Below are 20,261 nucleotides of genomic sequence, written 5' to 3' on the forward strand. Positions count from 1 at the left end.
AGTGCGGCTGGTTGGGTTGTGTATCGGAGGACGCATGACTTTCAACCTGCGTCTCTCCTGAGCCCGTACGGGAGTTGTAGCGATGAGACAAGATAGTAGCTACTACAACAATTGGATACCACGAAATTGGGGAGAAAAAGGGGTAAAAAATAAAATAAAATAAAAAAACAGAAAACAGAAATCCAATTAGGGTAAAACTGTTTTTTTTTAAAGACTTATGTTTTAAAGATGTAGCTTATGATGCAATACTCTTGATCATTCTAAGGAGAACAAAAACAACTTACCCTACATTTGAACGGCACCGGAGAAGCTTCGCTATTCAGCATCTTCCCAATTAAGTAGCCTAGTTTTGTAGTTTGGCTACTTAAAGAGAATTAGTGCCTATCACTTGCAACCCACCTTTTCCAATGCATTATGGAAAAGTGTGCATCGAATTCTACTGGATGAAGAGACGATATAAGTATAACATCCTGGCATTTAAACCATACTCGATTATTGAAAATTCACATACTATTAAACATATTATTTTCGCATACGGAGAATGCGTAATGCGCGATTGCGTTGTGTCCAACTATTCGTTGATTTCAGTAGCCCATCCCCATTTCAGGTGTTGTCTAAGCCGAAATTAGTGTGACACCCGGGCAATTTAAGTATACTACATTTTCGAAATGTTGCATACTATTAAACAAAACATTTTCGGCCTACTATTTAAGATGCAAGTATGGGTATTCGGATACGGCCAACGTTCCCTTAACTGTTACACACTGTTCACTCAACTGTTGCACGATCCCAAACCATAAAAGTAGTTAACAAGAAACTCTTTCATACTCAGACAAGCATCAACAGTTCACTGTGCACTGCACATAACATTGATGTCCTTTACAAGAGTACCTTCTGATACTACATGCTCAACACAGGTATTATGGCTCATGGTTTGAGAGAAAAACATCTATTCAAATCCATACAGTCACACCTTAGTCATGAAAACCCCATTTTAAATTAAACGTTTTCATGGTCCAGTTATTTGAACCCTGTTGTGGTTTGAGTTGCTCAGATAAAACAAATGCACCATTTATCCAGTGTGGGGAGGAAGTATGTAACACAGATAGGGAGACTAAGTTGGACTGCGAAGAGATAAGTAGTCTACCCCAGTCGTACACACACTGAAGCATTTTGTTGCTTGACAGTATGCGTGGTGCTTGTATACCTTTTAAGTGCAATGTAAATGCGTGTGTGCATGGGTGTTTGTGGACTATTGTGTTTGTGCCCTCTCTTTCACCTGCTGTCCTTATAAGTGATTAATACCAGCTTACCTGAACTGCCCTGGGGGCAGAGCGAGGCCAAATAGTTAAGTCAACATGCAACGTCACTGTTATGTTGGCTCATCCTCTTGCCACAATAGTGTCTGACTTGCTCCAAGACTGACACACCCTTTACCTTTAACCTGGACTTGAGCCCTTAACCCTTTGCTTGAGGTCGAATTTGCCCTTAAAATTGACCTAGGATCAGATTACCCTACCCCCGATCCTAAATGGGAAGAGAAGAATACTATCAGCCTCCCACACAAGACAATGTGGTGCTAGTGGGTGATGTCATGGAGATAGAAAGGGCAATGGCAGTGAAGTTGGTGTGCTCTCTACTGTGGCTGTCGATGTAAAGAATTGATCGAGAACTATGTTGCTATATACTGTATACTGCTTCAAATGATAATGAAAGGCCATATTAATTATTATAACCATATTTGCACCATTTGTACTTTGCTAAGGTAGTAGTGGAAATAGTTTGATTGATGGTGTGAATATTTGATCAGGATTAGGCTAAAGATATTTCACAGCTAGATACAGTATAGCCTGTATTTTGATGCTGATAGGGAAGTAAGAGTACTATGTAGTGTACAGTGTACCAGTCGCAAACATTCAGCAGTGTACAACATTCAACGTTGTGTCCTACAATGTCATAGTAAACTCTGAATGCACCCCAGTTGTTTATAGTAGAAGTGTACGCTGCCTGCTGGAGTAGGACTTGAAGCCCTGGTTCCTTTCTCTTGCACTCTCTTTCTCCTTTGCTCTGTTTGAAGTGCTTCAGTAGGAAGGGGAGGCATTGTGTGAGTGCATGTGTGTGTGAGCACAGATGGCAGCTGCTCTGCCTCAGTGTGGTAACTACTGTGTGTGTGGCGCGTTACTTAACTCTTTGTGCTGCAGTCTGCTGGGTGTCTACTGTTGTTGTCGTAGACCCCTCAAAAGGGAACTGCTCTTAAATGGGCAATCTGGGACTTGGAAATTGCCAAGAGCTGACAAGAGTTTACACTGAACTGAAGAGGCTAGATTGACCAGACCTACATTTAAGCTTTTTGTAAATGTCATCCCTCTTCCAAATTCCAATTTGAGAGTAAGGAATTTTCCAGGAAATAAAGCCATTTGGCAAAGTTTGGGTGTTAGCATGTTGTGCACGTTATATGCGAAACAGAGTTGCCCTAATCTCGGCCCTTTGAATTTCTCCAACACAATATGTATTTGAGTCTTTAGATAAAAGGATGTTAGTTGAGAATCAGTGGGCCACCCTGTTGCTTAGTGATGCTGTTGCACTAGCTGTAGAGATGTGAGGTAAGTGGAATGGTGATTTGGTAAAGATACTGCTTCCTAGTTGCTTCATAGTTGCATTGATATGAACCTGGGTATTTCGTATAATAAATACGCTACTTGTCAACCTAACCTAGCAAAGCCCCAAAGAGTGTCTTGTACTGAGGCTAACTCTATGCTATCTCATGTGGGAAGTTGAGGGACAAGCCATATGTTGCCCAATTAAATAGTTATCCTTTAACCCTTTCCCTTCTAGATTTCCTACCATGGCAGTGGGGAGGGAGCGGAGAGCGATGATTCTGAGGGGGAGAACCAGGAGCTTGCACAGATTGACAGAGGTATGTGGCCCACCTGCTCAAACCAACCCAAGTCTTCTATGCTCTTCGTTTTTACATGGATGTGTACAAGATGGTCATTTAGCAGATAAAGCAACTTTCAGTTTACACAGAATAGAAATACACAAGCTTGTCGCTATCTCTGCCTCTTCACCTTTCACATGTGCTCTTGGTCTCTCCCCTCAGAGAGGCGGCGGAACTGCAGCCTCACCCCTCTGGCAACCAGCCAGCAGCACAATCAGGGTCCCCTATCTCCGGCACGCCTCCATCACCTACGCCTCCTTCTAGACCCGACTCTGGACCGTCACTCGTCTGAAGAAGAGCTAGAGCGAATCAGCCACGGCGTTGGAGACGGCAGGAAGTGGACGCTGCACCATCGCCACGGTGACCACCCCAGCAGTGCCTCCAGTGACGAGGAGGTGTGGGACCTGTGTGGCTGTGGCCCAGTTGCAGCATCCTTGGAGCCTGGGACTTGCCTGGCCGCTTCCACCAGCCCGGTGCTCTTTAGCTCAAGCCCACCTCGCAGCCTCAAGCCACCGCCTCCAATTAAGCTCCAGTTCCAGGGGGTGCAGCCTGCTGCCAAGCCTATCATCTTGACCCACTTCGACCAGTCGGCGGCTCCCTATAGGAAACACAGGCACAGCTACGGGGGAGAGCTGGGGAGGCCAAGTCTGGACCTGGAGAAAATGCAACAGGTTAGTGCCATTACGTTGCGTCTACTGTTCTTGAATAGTGACCGTTAGCATAGCATTGTTCATCCATACCATGTTGTGGTTTGGGTAGCATCTCACAAGTATTTGGCAATCATAAAATCACATAGCTGGGTCATTCTATGAATAGAGTGCCTTTTGGGAAGTGTAATTTTGTCCAAAATTACTATTTATTTCACCAAATGATTATATTCTGACATGTTCAGAAATGAAAATAAATAAAAAGTGACACGGTTAATCGTAACAGGGATGATGACATCTTAAATCAGCCATTAATGTTACTCCCCTTGTGATAGGGGGAATGGAAGCTTGTGTGCAATTGAATGTAAGCTTGACAGCAGTATTTTATCTTAAAACATTTCTAGCCTATCTGTCTATGGGTAACAGCCAGGGTTTTCCACCACAAATCTCAAGAAAATGACCAAAAAGAGTAGAACCAGCTCACCTACTTTTACACTATGATTTGAGTATTAGATCTTCAATGTTTCTTTCAAATGTATTTTTACCATATTAGTTTTACGATATTAAAACATGTTCAGTTCACGTTACAGGGTTGACATTAAACCTAAGGGGCAAATATAAATTAATCACCAATTACATTATATAAGTAAAAATATTCAGTATTTACTTTCCCAAAGCAACAAAAATAACTAGGGCTTTACAAATTGTGAAAACTGGGAAAATCTTGGGGTTAAGTAGGTTAAAATGATGTGGGACATGAGATGGGACATTCCAAAATGAGGATTTTCAGAGAAAACAAATAATGTATTTTATTTAAAAGCACTGTCAAGGAAGCAGCTACTCTTCCCGGGCTCCAGCAAAATTAAGACAGTTTTACAATTATGCTGTTTGATTATCTTTATATGCTAGTTTTCAATGCTAATTTGGCCCTAGGTCTCTAGAAATGAGCAATGCTAGCTATAGCTCTTTTTGACTACCCATATGTGAGGAATGAAAGCTATTTTGGATTGCCGTCTGCTCCCTGTAGCCTACATCCAATCTTTTTTTTTTTTCAGTTAAGAACAAATTCTTATTTTCAATGACGGCCTAGGAACAGTGGGTTAACTGCCTGTTCAGGGGCAGAACGACAGATTTGTACCTTGTCAGCTCGGGGGTTTGAACTTGCGGTTACTAGTCCAATGCTCTAACCACTAGGCTACCCTGCCGCCCCTTATAGAACAAACTGGAAATTATCATATTTGGATGGATAAACCCTTTAAGCATCACCAAATGTTTTAAACAGTTAGGAGGAATTATTTATTTATGCTGGCAGATAATGCCATATTCCAACTCTTGTTTGGGTGTGGACAGAGCTCTGAAGTGCGACCACTGCGCGAATATGAAAATATCTCCCAGATAATAATTGTCATAATGAAAAGGCTTTGCTGTGCTGTTGTTTCCTAGTGCCCTACAGAAACAAGCGAGTAAGGATTCGTTAGCTTCATGGATGCACTATTTCTATAGCGAAAACGACTTGCTTGTAGCTCAACCAGGTCTAAAGATCTGACCATATTACCGGTGCAACATTTGTATCTTCCCAAAGCGGATCACCGGGACCACATTTTACATTCCTGAACCGTTTCATGGGCCGTTCTAAAACGAATCAGTGTGTTTTCCTCTTTGGCTAGCAAGCAACCTAACAACCTGGTTACTTTACCAGTATATCCAAACCTTTGGGGGAACAGAAAGATAGGAAAATGTTCATAGCAACGGAGATCAATGATCATAGCAATGAATGAATGACTGAACTATTGCATGTCGTCATCACAACCAAACCTGATGTTTTTAAAGAGACAGTTTTCAGTGCAACGCATCTCAATATGAAAATATTGTTTTTACACAATGTAGTCATTTACAACATTAACAATATCTACACTGTATTTCTAATCAATTTGATGTTATTTTAATGGACAAAAAAATATGCTTTTCTTTCAAAAACAAGGACATTTCTAAGCGACACCAAATTTTTGAACGGGAGTGTATATTGCTCAGATTGTATGAAGTACACTGTGGAACTAGGCCATACTGTAGGGTAGCCTTGTACCACCTGCCAGTTAGAATATAATTCATTATATTGAGCTTGGGATTAGTTTAAGGGGCACAATAGCATTCCCCTTGTGCGCACATACACACGACACACACACACACTCACTCAAAGGCTGGGCGCTTGCCACAGCCTTGGTGGTCCGGAGAGATGGAGAGGGTGGCACGGACGGCAGATGTCTGCCCTCGTTTCTCACAAAAGCCAGTGAGTGAGGCAAAGATGGAGGGGTGGAGGCAGAAGGAGTGAATGAAATAAACGGAAAATGCAGACTAATGAGTCACAGAGAAGCTGGTCCAGTGATGGTTAAAATACAATAGCCACATTGGCCCAGGCTAGGATATTGGAAGTGTGTGTAGGGTAGGATTTGAGAGGTCCATATATCCATGGGTGTTTTTGGAAAAAGGGAACAGATGAGAGACAGCGGGCAGCAGTGAGAAGGACTTGGGTGTGTGCATATTTGTGTGTGTGTGTGTGTGTGTCCGCATCTTTGTGTGTGTGTGTGTGTGTGTGTGTGTGTGTGTGTGTGTGTGTGTGTGTGTGTGTGTGTGTGTGTGTGTGTCTGTCTGCATTTTTATGTGTGTATGTGAGCTCAGACAAGTGGAATGGGAAGTATTGGAGGGAATACAATAGAGCTGCCAGACAATACTCTCCCATTAACCCTTTAGCTGGGCAACTCCAAGTCTGTGTCCCTGGCCAAAAGTCGTGCACTTTAGGCCTGGGAATAGGGTGCCATTTGGGATGCAGGGTTAGTCTCCAAATTACCCATCTGAACAACTTTCTAGACTTCTTACCTCCTTCCTATCAAACGTTCTCAACCCGTTTTCTCTTTCATGTCACAACAGTCTAAAAGGTTATTTCCTGCCTCTCAACCTTTCTCTTGGTTTTCTTTCACATGAACAACTCTTTTTACAGTGGAACACACACTTAAATTAAACAGTTCTCATCATGCTTGGATAACTGTTGTTAACAGGCTTTATATAGCCGTAATAGGCACATTTTCTTTGTTCTCAATTTGGAAGACAGTGGTGTCTTCTAAACTTCCATCGCTAGTTGCAGGTAGAACGTAACATAAAAAAAAATGTTTGCACCATTTTTGCTACATTAAATAATCCGACAATGCATCCACCTGCAACTAGCTATATAAATGTAGAAATAAGTCAAACACCTCAACAATTACTAGTAGTAGCACCTTTGGAAGGAAAAACAAGTTCAAAGAGTTTTTGAATTGATTTATTTCACCTTTATTTAACCAGGTAGAACAAGTTCTCATTTACAACTGCGACCTGGCCAAGATTAAGCAAAGCAGTGCAAAAAAAACAACAGACACATGGGATAAACAAACGTACAGTCAATAACGCAATTGAAAAATCTATAAACATGGTGTGCAAATTAGAGGTCGACCGATTATTTTTTTTACACCTTTATTTAATCTTTATTTACCTAGGCAAATCAGTTAAGAACACATTCCTATTTTCAATGACGGCCTAGGAACGGTGGGTTAACCGTTCAAGGGCAGGAAGACAGATTTTCACATTGTCAGCTCAGCAATCTTGCAACCATTCAGTTAACTAGTCCAACGCAATAACGACCTGCCTCTCTCTCGTTGCACTCCACAAGGAGACTGCCTGTTACGCAAATGCAGTAAGCTACCTACCATTAATGGTTGATGATATTACTAAATATTGTCTAGCGTGTCCTGTGTTGCATATAATCTAACTGAGCATACAAGTATCTAAGTATCTGACTGAGCGGTGGTAGACAGAAGCAGGCGAGTAAACATTCATTCAAACAGCACTTTTGTGCGTTTTGCCAGCAGCTCTTCGTTGTGCGTCAAGCATTGCGCTGTTTATGTCTTCAAACCTATCAACTACCGAGATTAGGCTGGTGTGACCGAAGTGAAATGGCTGGCTCGTTAGCACACGCTAATAGTGTTTCAAACTTCACTCGCTCTGAGCCTTGGGGTGGTTGTTTCCCTTGCTCTGCATGGGTAACGCTTTGAGGTGGTGGCTGTTGTCGATGTGTTGCTGGTTCGAGCCCAAGTGTTAATTCGGTATTGTTGTAATTGTCATTATTACAAATACATTATTATTATTATTATTTTTAAATCGGCTGATTAATCGGTATCAGCTTTTTTTTGTCCTCCAATAATCGGTATTGGTATTGTCGTTGAAAAATCATAATCGGTCGACCTCTGGTGCAAATGTAGTAAGATTAGAGAGGTAAGGCAATAAATAGGCCATAGTGGTGAAATAATTACAATTTTGCATTATAACTGGAGTAATAGATGTGAAGATGATGTGCAAGTAGAGATACTGGGGTGCAAAAGAGCAAAAATAATTAAGAATATGGGGATGAGGTAGTTGAGTGGGCTATTTACAGATGGGCTGCTCTGACAGCTGAAGCTTAAAATTAATGAGGGAGATATGGAAGTCTGGAAGTCTGGAAGTCTCCAGCTTCAGTGATTTTTGTTCCAGTCATTTGCAGCAGAGAACTGGAAGGAAAGGTGGCCAAAGAGGGAGTTGGCTTTGAACTGTGAAATATACCTGCTGGAGCACGTAGGTGTTGCTATGGTGACCAGTGAGCTGAGATATTTTTATTTTTTATTTTATTTAACTAGACAAGTCAGTTAAGAGCAAATTCTTATTTTCAATGATGCCCTAGGAACAGTGGGTTAACTGCCTTGTTCAGGGGCAGAACAACAGATTTCTTTTACCTTGTCAGCTCAGGGATTCAATCTTGCAAACTTTCGGTTACTAGTTCACCACTAGGCTACCTGCCGCTATGCACATGTCTACGGGTGGGTGCTGCTATGGTGACCAGTGAGTTGAGATAAGGCGGGGCTTTACCTAGCAAAGACTTATAGATGACCTGGAGCCAGTGGGTTTGGTGACAAATATGAAGCGAGGGCCAGCCAGCCAACGAGAGCCTACAAGTCGCAGTGGTGGGTAGTATATGGGGCTTTGGTGTCAAAGACTACATCCAATTTGCTGAGTAGAATGTTGGAGGCTATTTTGTAAATGACATCGCCGAAGTCAAGAATCGGTAGGATAGTCAGTTTTACGAGGGTATGTTTAGCCGCATGAGTGAAGGAGGCTTTGTTGTGAAATAGATAGCCAATTCTAGATTTTACTAGCATTTAAGAGCAGTTGGGGGCCATGGAAGGGGTGTTGTATGGCATTGAAGCTTGTCTGGAGGTTTGTTAACACAGTGTCCAAAGAAGGGCCAGATGTATACAGAATGGTGTCGTCTGCGTAGAGGTGGATCAGAGAATCACCAGCAGCAAGAGCGACATCATTGATATATACAGAGAAAAGAGTCGGTCTGAGAATTGAACCCTGTGGCACCCCCATAGAGACTGCCAGAGGTCCGGACAACAGGCCCTTCGATTTGACACACTGAACTCTATCTGAGAAGTAGTTGGTGAACCAGGCGAGGCAGTCATTTGAGAAACCAAGGCTGTTGAGTCTGCTGATGAGAATGAGGTGATTGACAGAGTCGAAAGCCTTGGCCAGGTCGATGAAGACAGCTGCACAGTATTGTCTTTTATCGATGGCAGGTATGATATCGTTTAGGACCGTGAGCGTGGCTGAGGTGCACCCATGACCAGCTCGGAAACCAGATTGCATAGGGGAGAAGGTACGGTGGGATTCGAAATGGTCGGTGATCTGTTTGTTAACTTGGCTTTAGAAGACTTTAGAGAGGCAGAGCAGGATAGATATAGGTCTGTAACAGTTTGGGTCTAGAGTGTCTCCCCTTTGAAGAGGGGGATGACCACGGCACCTTACCAATCGTTAGGGATCTCAGACGATACGAAAGAGAGGTTGAACAGGCTAGGGATAGGGGTTGCAACAATTGCGGCAGATAATTTTAGAAAGAGAGGGCCCAGCTGATTTGTAGGGGTACAAATTTTGCAGCTTTTTCAGAACATCAGCTATCTGGATTTGGGTGAAGGAGAAGCGGGGGCGCTTGGGCAAGTTGCTGCGGAGGTGCAGAGCTTTTTGCCGGGGTAGGGGTAGCCAGGTGGAAAGCATGACCAGCCATAGAAAAATTCTTATTGAAATTCTCGATTATCATAGATTTATCAGTGGTGATAGTGTTTCCTATCCTCAGTTCAGTGGGCAGCTGGGAGGAAGTGCTCTTATTCTCCATGGACTTTACAGTGTCCCAAAACTTTTTGGAATTTGTGCTACAGGATGCAAATTTCTGTTTGAAAAAGCTAGCCTTTGCTGTCCTAACTGACTGTGTATATTGGTTCCTAACTGCCCTGAAAAGTTGCATATCGCAGAGGCTATTTGACGCTAACACAGGATGTTTTTGTGCTGGAGTCTGGATTGAACCAAGGGCTATATCTGTTCTTCATTTATTTTTTTTGAATGTGGCATGCTTATTTAAGATGATGAGGAAAGCACATTTAAAGAATAACCAGGCATCCTCTACTGACGGGATAAGGTCTGTATCCTTCCAGGATACCCGGGCCAGGTCGATTAGAAAGGCCTGCTCGCTGAAGGGTTTTAGGGACCATTTGACAGTGATGAGGGGTGGTCGTTTGACCGCGGACCCATTACGAACGCAGGCAATGAGGCAGTGATCGCAGAGATCCTGTTTGAAGACAGCAGGGGTGTATTTAGAGTGCAGGTTGTTCAGGATGATATCTATGAGGGTGCCCGTGTATACGGATTTAGGGTTGCAACTGGTAGGTTCCTTGATTATTTGTGTGAGATTGAGGGCATCTAGCTTAGATTGTAGGACGGCCGGGGCGTTAAGCATATCCCAGTTTAGGTCACCTAACAGTACGAACTCTGAAGATAAATGGGGGGAAATCAATTCACATTTGGTGTCCAGGGCACAGCTGGGAGCTGAGAAGGGTCTATAACACGCGGCAACAGTGAGAGACTTGTTTCTGAAAAAGTGAATTTTTAAAAGTAGAAGCTTGAACTGTTTGGGCACAGACCTGAATAGCATGACAGAACTCTGCAGGCTATCTCTGCAGTAGATTGTAACTCCGCCCCCTTTGGCAGTTCTATCTTGGTGGAAAATGTTGTAGTTGGGGATGGAAATTTCAGAATTGTTAGTTGCCTTCCTAAGCCAGGATTCAGACATGGCTAGGATATCGGGTTTGGCAGAGTGTGCTAAAGCAGTGAATGAAACAAACTTATGGAGGAGGCTTCTGATGTTAACATGCATGAAGCCAAGGCTTTTACGTTTACAGAAGTCAACAAATGAGAGCGACTGGGGGAATAGGTGTGGTACTGGGGGCTACAGGGCCTGGGTTAACCTCTACATCACCAGAGGAAGAGTAGGATAAGGGTACGGCTAAAGGCTATCAGAACTGGTCGTCTCGTGCTTTGGGAACAGAGAATAAAAGGAGCAGATTTCTGAGCGTGATAGAATAGATTCAGGGCATAATGTACAGACAAGGGTATGGTTGGATGTGAGAACAGTGGAGGTAAACCTAGGCGTTGAGTGACGATGAGAGATTTTTAGTCTCTGGAAGCACCAGTTAAGCCAGGTAAGGTCTCCGCATGTGTGGGGTGGGACAAAAGAGCCTTCTAAGGCATGTTGAGCGGGACTGAGGGCTCTACAGTGAAATAAAACAAGAAAAACTAGCCGAGACAGCAGTAGACAAGGCATATTGACATGAGAGAGAGGCATAAAGCAATCACAGGTGTTGATCGGTAGAGCTAAGACAACGAGGGGTAAATGGCGATGAATGGGCAGAGCGGGTCAGTTAGGTACATACAGTACCTAAGTTAGAGGCTGGGGCCGACAGATAAACAAAATTAGGTACCGTGTTATTGAAACAGTCCAGGAGGCATCAGCTGTGTTGCCGAGTGATCATAGAGCAGCAATAGGTGAGTCAGGGAGCCGTTCGGTACTACGGTACTTCAATACTACGCTAGTTGTGCGGGAGACACGGCATTCAGAAAGCTAGCGGGCTGGGGCTAACAGTTGAGTCTTCGGCGACATCACAACGGAAAAGCCTATTGAGACCACATCGGACGATTACGTTAGCAGACCAGTCGTGATGGATCGGCGGGTCTCCGTGTCGACAGTAAAGGGTCCAGGCCAATTGGCTAAGGAGGTATTGTAGCCCTAGAATTAGCTGGTATATGGGCCTAGCTCAAGGCTAGCTGGTGCTTGTTTCGGGACAGAGGCGTTTGCTAACAGTAGCCACTTGTTTGCAGCTAGCTAGCTACGAAGATCTGATGTAATGATCCAGAGCAGCAGGAATCCCGTGATGTGGTAGAGAGAAGCAGTCCGATATGCAGGTATTGTCTGGTGTCTGAGCTAAAGGTGAAGACCGCTAGCTGGTTAGCTGGCTAGCTCTTGATGGAGGTTCCAGTTATAAGGAATAAAAATAGCAGATCTGACCACATTGGGTGAGGCGGGATGCAGGAAAGTATATTTAGTTCGTAGATAGAAAGTGAAATTAAAATAGAGTTGAAGTCGGAAGTTTACATATACCTTAGCCAAATATATTTAAACTCAGTTATTCACAATTCCTGACATTTAATCCTAGTAAAAAGTCCCTGTCTTAGGTCAGTTAGGATCACCACTTTATTTTAAGAATGTGAAATGTCAGAATAATAGTATAATGAATGATTTATTTCAGCTTTTATTTCTTTCATCACATTCCCTGTGGGTCAGAAGTTTACATACATTCAATTAGTATTTGGTAGCATTGCCTTTGAACTGTTTATAACTTGGGCCAAATGTGTCGGGTAGCCTTCCACAAGCTTCCCACAATAAGTTGGGTGAATTTTGGAAGTATGCTTGGGTCATTGTCCATTTGGAAGACCCATTTGTGACCAAGCTTTAACTTCCTGACTGATGTCTTGAGATGTTGCTTCAATATATCCACATAATTTTCTTTCCTCATGATGCCCTCTATTTTGTGAAGTGCACCAATCCCTCCTGCAGCAAAGCACCCCCACAACATGATGCTGCCACCCCTGTGCTTCACGGTTGGGATGGTGTTCTTCGGCTTGCAAGCCTCCCCCTTTTTCCTCCAAATATAGTGATGGTCATTATGACCAAACAGTTCTATTTTTGTTTAATCAGACCAGAGGACATTTCTCCAAAAAGTATGATCTTTGTCCCCATGTGCAGTTGCAAACCGTAGTCCGTCTTTTTAATGGTGGTTTTGGAGCATTGGCTTCTTCCTTGCTGAGCGGCCTTTCGGGTTATATCGATATAGGACTCGTTGTACTGTGGATATAGATACTTTTGTACCTGTTTCCTGCAGCATCTTCACAAGGTCCTCTGCTGTTGAGGCACTGAGTTTGATGGTAGGCCTTGAAATCCTTCCACAGTTACATCTCCAATTGACTCAAATTATGTCAGTTAGACTATCAGAAGCTTCTAAAGCCATGACATCATTTTCTCAAATTTTCCAAGCTGTTTAAGGGCACAGTCAACTTAGTGACCCACTGTAGTTGTGATACAGTGAATTAAAAGTGAAATAATCTGCCTGTAAACAATTGTTCGTAAAATTACTTGTGTCATACACAAAGTAGATGTCCTAACCGACTTGCTAAAACTATAGTTTGTTTACAAGAAATGTGTAGAATGGTTGAAAAACGAGTTTTAATGACTCCAACCTAAGTGTACAGTGGGGCAAAAAGAATTTAGTCAGCCACCAATTGAGCAAGTTCTCCACTTAAAAAGATGAGAGGCCTGTAATTTTCATCATAGGTACACTTCAACTATGACAGACAAAATGAGAAAAAGAAATCCAGACAAATCACATTGTAGGATTTTTAATGAATTTATTTGCAAATTATGGTGTAAAATAAGTATTTGGTCACCGACAAACAAGCAAGATTTCTTGCACACCGGGCGGTGTGTTCTCTGTTTGTCTGTTGCCAGTTCGTCTTGTCAGGTCTTACCAGCATTCTCTCCCACCTTCCGGTTTTTCTAGTTCTGTTTCCTAGTTTTTCCCGGTTCTGGCCATTCTGCCTAGCCTGACCCCGTGCCTGCCTGCCGTCCTGTACCTGCCTGACTCTGACCTGATCACGATCCTCTGCCTGCCCTCGACCTGCCCTTTGCCTGCCCCGTGTTTCTAATAAATCATCTGAGAACTGTACTATCCTTCTCCCGTGTATGCATCTGGGTCATATCCTGAGTTGTGATACATTTAAAAGTGTCCCATACAATAAGGGGATCTTCTGTACCTATGTTATGTTATAAATTATTCTGTCCTAGTTAAAATCAAGTTGTCATCAAAATAAATTTTGATTACATTTCCAATATCCTTGCCCACGTGGAAGTTCTGTAAGAGTGATGTATAAGCCAATAATTTGATGGTGTGACACATTCTGACCCCTATCAACACTTTTTAAACATTTGTTTATTTTGGAAAACAATTGTGATTCATCCTGTAATGTCCTTAACATCATTACCCCATAGCAACAGATTTGGGATACATACACAGTCACACGCACAGACACTCATACACAGGGGTTGGTGACCGTTTCATCATGATAGGGCAATGTATTGATTTATTTTAAAATGTCTATCCCATTTTTTGGGGTCTTTACTTCTTATCCACTGGCTCATGCTTATCCAAATCAATTGCTCAGATGTGGCACGGGCCATTGTCTGTCATATCCCATTCATGCGAAAATGTTTTTCCGCCAACTTTAGCATGCCACCAACTTTTTGCTGAATTTTTTTTATATCGGAAAGGTATTGCTGGCAACCAACCTAATTATGGTTGTGGGAAAGTTCTGCCTTTGTCACTTCGCCCATCACGCAAAGTCACACTGCTTTGAGAAAGCGTGGGGGATCCTCGGTATAAAATCAATGTCAGATTTTTGTTTTCACTGAATCTCAGTTTGGATATTGGTTAGGTTACAATTAGGCTGGGAAATGTTAGTTAAGTTTTTATTATTTAAAAAAACATTTTTTTATTGAAGTTTTACAAAATGTACATCAATGTAAGTACAAAGATTTTACCATATCCAAACCACCCTCTCTCCACACTACACATCAACCCCCCAGTCCCTTCCCTACCTATCCGCCCTACCTCAGTTCACCCACCTCAATTCTCTCCCAACCACCCACCCCCTATACCCAACCCATCCCACACCCTCCCTCAGTTCAGTCCTAGAAAACAAAAATTCTACAGAGATATCACAACAAATAAACAAGAATACAGGAAAAAAAACAATTGTGTCACAAATAACTGAATACAGATTCAAGATACAAAAAGTGGAGCAACAAAAACAGAAATAAATAAATGATCAGTAAACCTCAGACAAACTTGCTTGGACTGGATAACATTATATTGATGACTGTATCTATTATGTAATGACCACTGGGAATACCAACTGAGAAACCAACTTCTTCGGGATCGGTGTCCCTTCCACGGGACTGTTGAGCTAACGTAGGCTAATGCGATTAGCATGAGGTTTTAAGTAACAAGAACATTTCCCAGGACATAGACATATCTGATATTGACAGAAAGCTTAAATTCTTGTTAATCTAACTACACTGTCCAATTTACAGTAGCTATTACAGTGAAATAATACCGTGCTATTGTTTGAGGAAAGTGCACAATTTTGAACATAAAAAGTTATTAATAAAGAAATTAGACATATTTGGCCAGTATTGATACAAAGTTTTGAACAGAAATTCAATGGGTCATTGGAACAGTCTGAAACTTTGCACATACACTGCTGCCAAAATGTATATTGCACCTGGGCAGGAATAATACATTATGGCATTTCTCTTGATTTTCAAAGATGATTGTACAAAAAAATACAAAATAACGTTCTTTGTATTATCTTTTACCAGATCTATTATGTTATATTCTCCTACATTCCTTTCACATTTCTACAAACTTCAAAGTGTTTCCTTTCAAATGGTACCAAGAATATGCATATGCTTGCTTCAGGGCCTGAGCTACAGGCAGTTAGATTTGAGTGTCATTTCAGGCGAAAATTGAAAAAAAGGGGCGGATCCTTAAGTCTCATCAGAGGGGAGCCTCGGCAAGCCATTGAAGTATGATATAAATGGTTGCCATTTTCTAAGAAATGTATAATTGAAACCCCTAAGAGAATACTTAATTTCCTCAAGCTTTAGGAAGAACATTACATCGTTGAGCCATTGAGAAGTAGAGGGGGGCTGAGCAGACTTCCACTGGAAAATAATTCTATGTCGAGCTAATAAGGATGTAAAAGCAATAATATCGGCATGTTTGGGGTCCAAGGAGAACAAGTCTTCTGGAATACCAAAACCAGCTATGATGGGACATGGTTGCAGGTTAATTTCAAGCACCTCAGATAATATTTTAAAATAAATAGATTCCCAGTAAGTTTGTGATTTAGAGCATTAAATGAACATGTGACTAAGGTCTCAAGGTGAGACATGACATTTATCACACTCATCATTCACATTTGGATATAGTTCAGACAATCTGGATTTGGAAAAATGCACTCATGTAAAACCTTAAATGTAAAACCTTAAATTGTATGAGACCAAGACGAGCACAAGATGTAGTGGAGCGTACCCTATCAATCGTCTCATCCCAACACTCCTGTGTAAATTCAACACCCATTTCCCGTTCCAATGGAGATCTAGTTTTGTTGGTGGAGTATTTGTCCAAAGACATAATACACAGATAAATCTGAGAAATGACTGCTTTCTGTCAGAGGTAATAGAGTCAATATGCTATCCCAGGGTGGGCAAGGCAGTGGAGCAGGGAAGCCAGAAAGTTGGGAGGAGACACAATGCCTCATTTGAAGATAACGGAAAAAGTGAGATGGAGGTAAAGATTATTTAGAGGCCAGGTTGGGAAAACTAGAAGAAAATGTCTTTAAATAACTTAATACCTTTCCTTGTCCAGTAAGAGAAAGCATTATATATTAGGGAAGCGGGGAATAAGTGGTTCTTATCAATAGAATGCTGGGAGAGAAAAATGCCTTCGAAACTGGTACCAAATCTTAAGTGTGGACAGCACTACAGGCTTGCCAGTATAGCAAGAGGGGAATGCTGGGAGAGAGGAGCAGAGTAAAGCAGGAAGAGAAGCAGAAATACAAGAATGTGCCTCTAGGTGGCACCATGGGGTATCTGGAGCATGTAACCAGAATGGCAATTTCTGAAAGTTGGCTGCCCAGTAATATACATATACAGGGACGAATAGAAAGATTTGAAGGTGTCATTGATCCCCGTAGGGTCAGAAATCAAGCTATAAGAGGAATCTTTAATTTGGGCAATCAGCGCTGCGTTTTAATTGGTGTGCGAGCAGATGACTTACCATGTCACCATGTTCATAGTAGGTACCATGTGAATGCAATACTAATTGTTCTGTATCTGTAGTGGACAAGAGATAGAATACAGATTGTAAGTTCAGCGTTGCTTATATAGCGCAGGAGATAACGCCAAGGCATGCTGTTGGTCTAAATCAAGGATGGCTTTCGAGAGTTCTTATAGTTTAGGTTTCCAAGTTTTGTTCCTCTTAGATAGGCCTTAAGTGATTTCCATAAGAGAGAATGAGAGGTTGAGCTTGTCTGATTTGAAAAAGAAAACGATTCAATAGAAGTGGAGATAACGTTACAGAAGTCTGCATCAGACAGGAGAAGAGAGTTGAATCTCCAACAGAGGAGTGCGAGTTTGTCTTGATAGTCCTATGTCGAGGGCTAAAGGTCAGAAATTACAATGGGGAAATATTCAGAAGAGGTGACATTTGGAAGTAACTCATGATCAATAAAGAAATAGTCAATATGTATATATAGTCAATATGTATATATGAAAAGAAAGAATACTCTTGCCTGGGTGTCACGGCTTTCTTCCTGGGACGGAGAGGCGGACCAAAACGCAGCGTGGTTGAAGTTCATGGTTCTTTAATAAGAGACACTTAACATGAACACAACTACAAAACAAGAAACGTGTGGCACAAACACTGACACAGGAAACAATCACCCACAAAATACCCAAAGAATATGGCTGTCTAAATATGGTTCCCAATCAGAGACAACAATAAACACCTGCCTCTGATTGAGAACCAATCTAGGCAACCATAGACTTACCTAGACACCTAAACTGAACACAACCCCATAAATCTACAAAAACCCCTTAACAAGAAAAACACATATCTTATCACACCCTGGCCTAACCAAAATAATAAAGAAAACAAAGATAACTAAGGTCAGGGCATGACAGTACCCCCCCCCCCCCAAAGGTGCGGACCCCCGGACGCACACCTAAACCCATAGGGGAGGGTCTGGGTGGGACGTGGACTCCACTCCGCCATAGTCTTAGTCCGTTTTTGTAGTATTCTAGGAACGGCGACACTCGTCGCCGACCTAGGATTGGCAACCCTACTAAATGGCCCCACTGGACTGAGGGGCAGCTCCGAACTGAGGGGCAGCTCCGGACTGAAGGACGACTCTGGCAGATCCTGGCTGACTGGCGGCTCCCGGCAGACTGGCGGCTCGAGCGGCTCCCAGCGGCTCCTTGCAGACTGGACAGGCGGGAGACTCTAGCGGCTCTGGACAGGCGGGAGACTCTAGCGGCTCTGGACAGGCGGGAGACTCTAGCGGCTCTGTACAGGCGGGAGACTCTAGCGGTTCTGTACAGGCGGGAGACTCTAGCGGCTCTGGACAGGCGGGAGACTAGCCGCTCTGGACAGGCGGGAGACTCTAGCGGCTCTGGACAGGCGAGGCGCACTGTAGGACTGGTGCGTGGTGCCGGCACTGGTGGTACTGGGCCGAGGACACGCACCTCAGGGCGAGTGCGGGGAGCTGCCACCGGAGGGCTGATGCGTGGAGGTGGTACTGGATAGACCGGACCGTGCAGGCGCACTGGAGCTCTTGAGCACCGAGCCTGCCCAACCTTACCTGGTTGAATGCTCCCGGTCGCCCTGCCAGTGTGGCAAGGTGGAATAGCCCGCACTGGGCTGTGCAGGCGAACGTGGGACAACATGCGCAAGGCTGGTGCCATGTACGCCGGCCCAAGGAGACGCACTGAAAACCAGATGCGTAGAGCCGGCTTCATGGCACCTGGCTCGATGCCCACTCTAGCCCAGCCGATCCGAGGAGCTGGTATGTACCGCACCGGGCTATGCACCCGCACTGGGGACACCGTGCACTCCACAGCATAACACGGTGCCTGCCCGGTCTCTCTCGCCCTCCGGTAAGCACAGGAAGTTGGTGCATGTCTCCTACCTGGCTTCGACACACTTCCTGTGTGCCACCTCCCAAGACATTTTTGGGGCTGACACTCAGGCTTCCTTGCCAGCCGTGTTCCCTCGTATCACCGCCTCCTCTCTCCGGCTGCCTCTGCTCTCCTAGCTGCCTCCACCTGTTCCCATGGGAGGCGATCCTTTCCCGCCAGGATCTCCTCCCAAGTGTAGCAACCCTTGCCGTCCAACACATCATCCCATTTCCATTCCTCCTTGCGCTGCTACTGTTGCCGCTGCCTGTCACCACGCCGCTTGGTCCTGTTGTGGTGGGTGATTCTGTCACGGCTTTCTTCCTGGGACGGAGGGGTGGACCAAAACGCAGCGTGGTTGAAGTTCATGGTTCTTTAATAAGAGACACTTAACATGAACACAACTACAAAACAAGAACGGTGAAAACCCGAAACAGTCCCGTGTGGCACAAACACAGACACAGGAAACAATCACCCACAAAATACCCAAAGAATATGGCTGCCTAAATATGGTTCCCAATCAGAGACAACAATAAACACCTGCCTCTGAGAACCAATCTAGAAAACCATAGACTTACCTCGACACCTAAACTGAACACAACCCCATTAATCTACAAAAAACCATAGACAAGACAAAACACTTAAATCACCCATATCACACCCTGGCCTAACCAAAATAATAAAGAAAACAAAGATAACTAAGGCCAGGGCGTGACACTGGGGATTCTGAACTATTCAGGGATCTGTACACCCATTCTGACCCATAAAATCAGAGAAGGACTTTGACATAGCTGAAGGTGACATAGTTCTGGGGTTGTAGTGGTCTAAAGCTGGGCAAATAACACAATTCAGATCACCGCCAAATATCAAAAGATGGGTGTTCTGTGAAGGTCATTTCCCCAGCAACCCATTGGCAAATGCAACATCATCAAAAATTGGGAACATTTTATCTTAAATATCCCATTTACTGTCTGAAATAACATTAGTAGTAGAGAAATGCATATTTTACTAACCAAAATTGCAACCCCTCTGGCTTTGGAGTTAAAGTCTGAATGGAAAACCTTACTGAACCTGGAGTTTTGTAGCCTTGAGTGATCTTTAACAGGATTATTCATTGTTTTTCAAAATAACTTCATAGGATTAGGCCTATCTATTCTAATATTACTATTATTAGTGTTGTTAGCCATGTAAAATATTGAAAGGAAAAATGTGTGAAAACAGACCCAGCATTTGCAAAGATAGGAGAAAACTGATGAAAAAAGCAAAGAAACAAATATTAAAGATTTTTTTTTTTAAATAGGACTAAACAAGGTCACTCTCCCTCCCACCCAAACCCAGAGTCTCCTTGCCCAACAAATGGAGACAGCAGGTTGACACTTTTGTGCAGCTTCGGTGCATATACACCGAAAACATTCCTATCCTAACGCGGAGAGGCTCC

General features: G+C 43.3%; 1 protein-coding gene across 1 annotated transcript in view; it reads left to right on the plus strand.

The window, feature by feature from the left end:
- The window catches only part of si:dkey-16j16.4 (uncharacterized), an 81,179-nt gene that overhangs the window by 13,487 nt on the left and 47,431 nt on the right, over positions 1-20,261 (plus strand). The window contains exons 2-3 of the mRNA XM_064954271.1: positions 2,836-2,917; positions 3,101-3,609. Coding sequence (XP_064810343.1) covers positions 2,836-2,917; positions 3,101-3,609 — 591 coding nt within the window. The remainder of the gene's footprint in view (positions 1-2,835; positions 2,918-3,100; positions 3,610-20,261) is intronic.

The sequence above is a fragment of the Oncorhynchus masou genome, chromosome 32 (assembly GCF_036934945.1).
Source record: "Oncorhynchus masou masou isolate Uvic2021 chromosome 32, UVic_Omas_1.1, whole genome shotgun sequence".
NCBI lineage: Eukaryota > Metazoa > Chordata > Actinopteri > Salmoniformes > Salmonidae > Oncorhynchus > Oncorhynchus masou.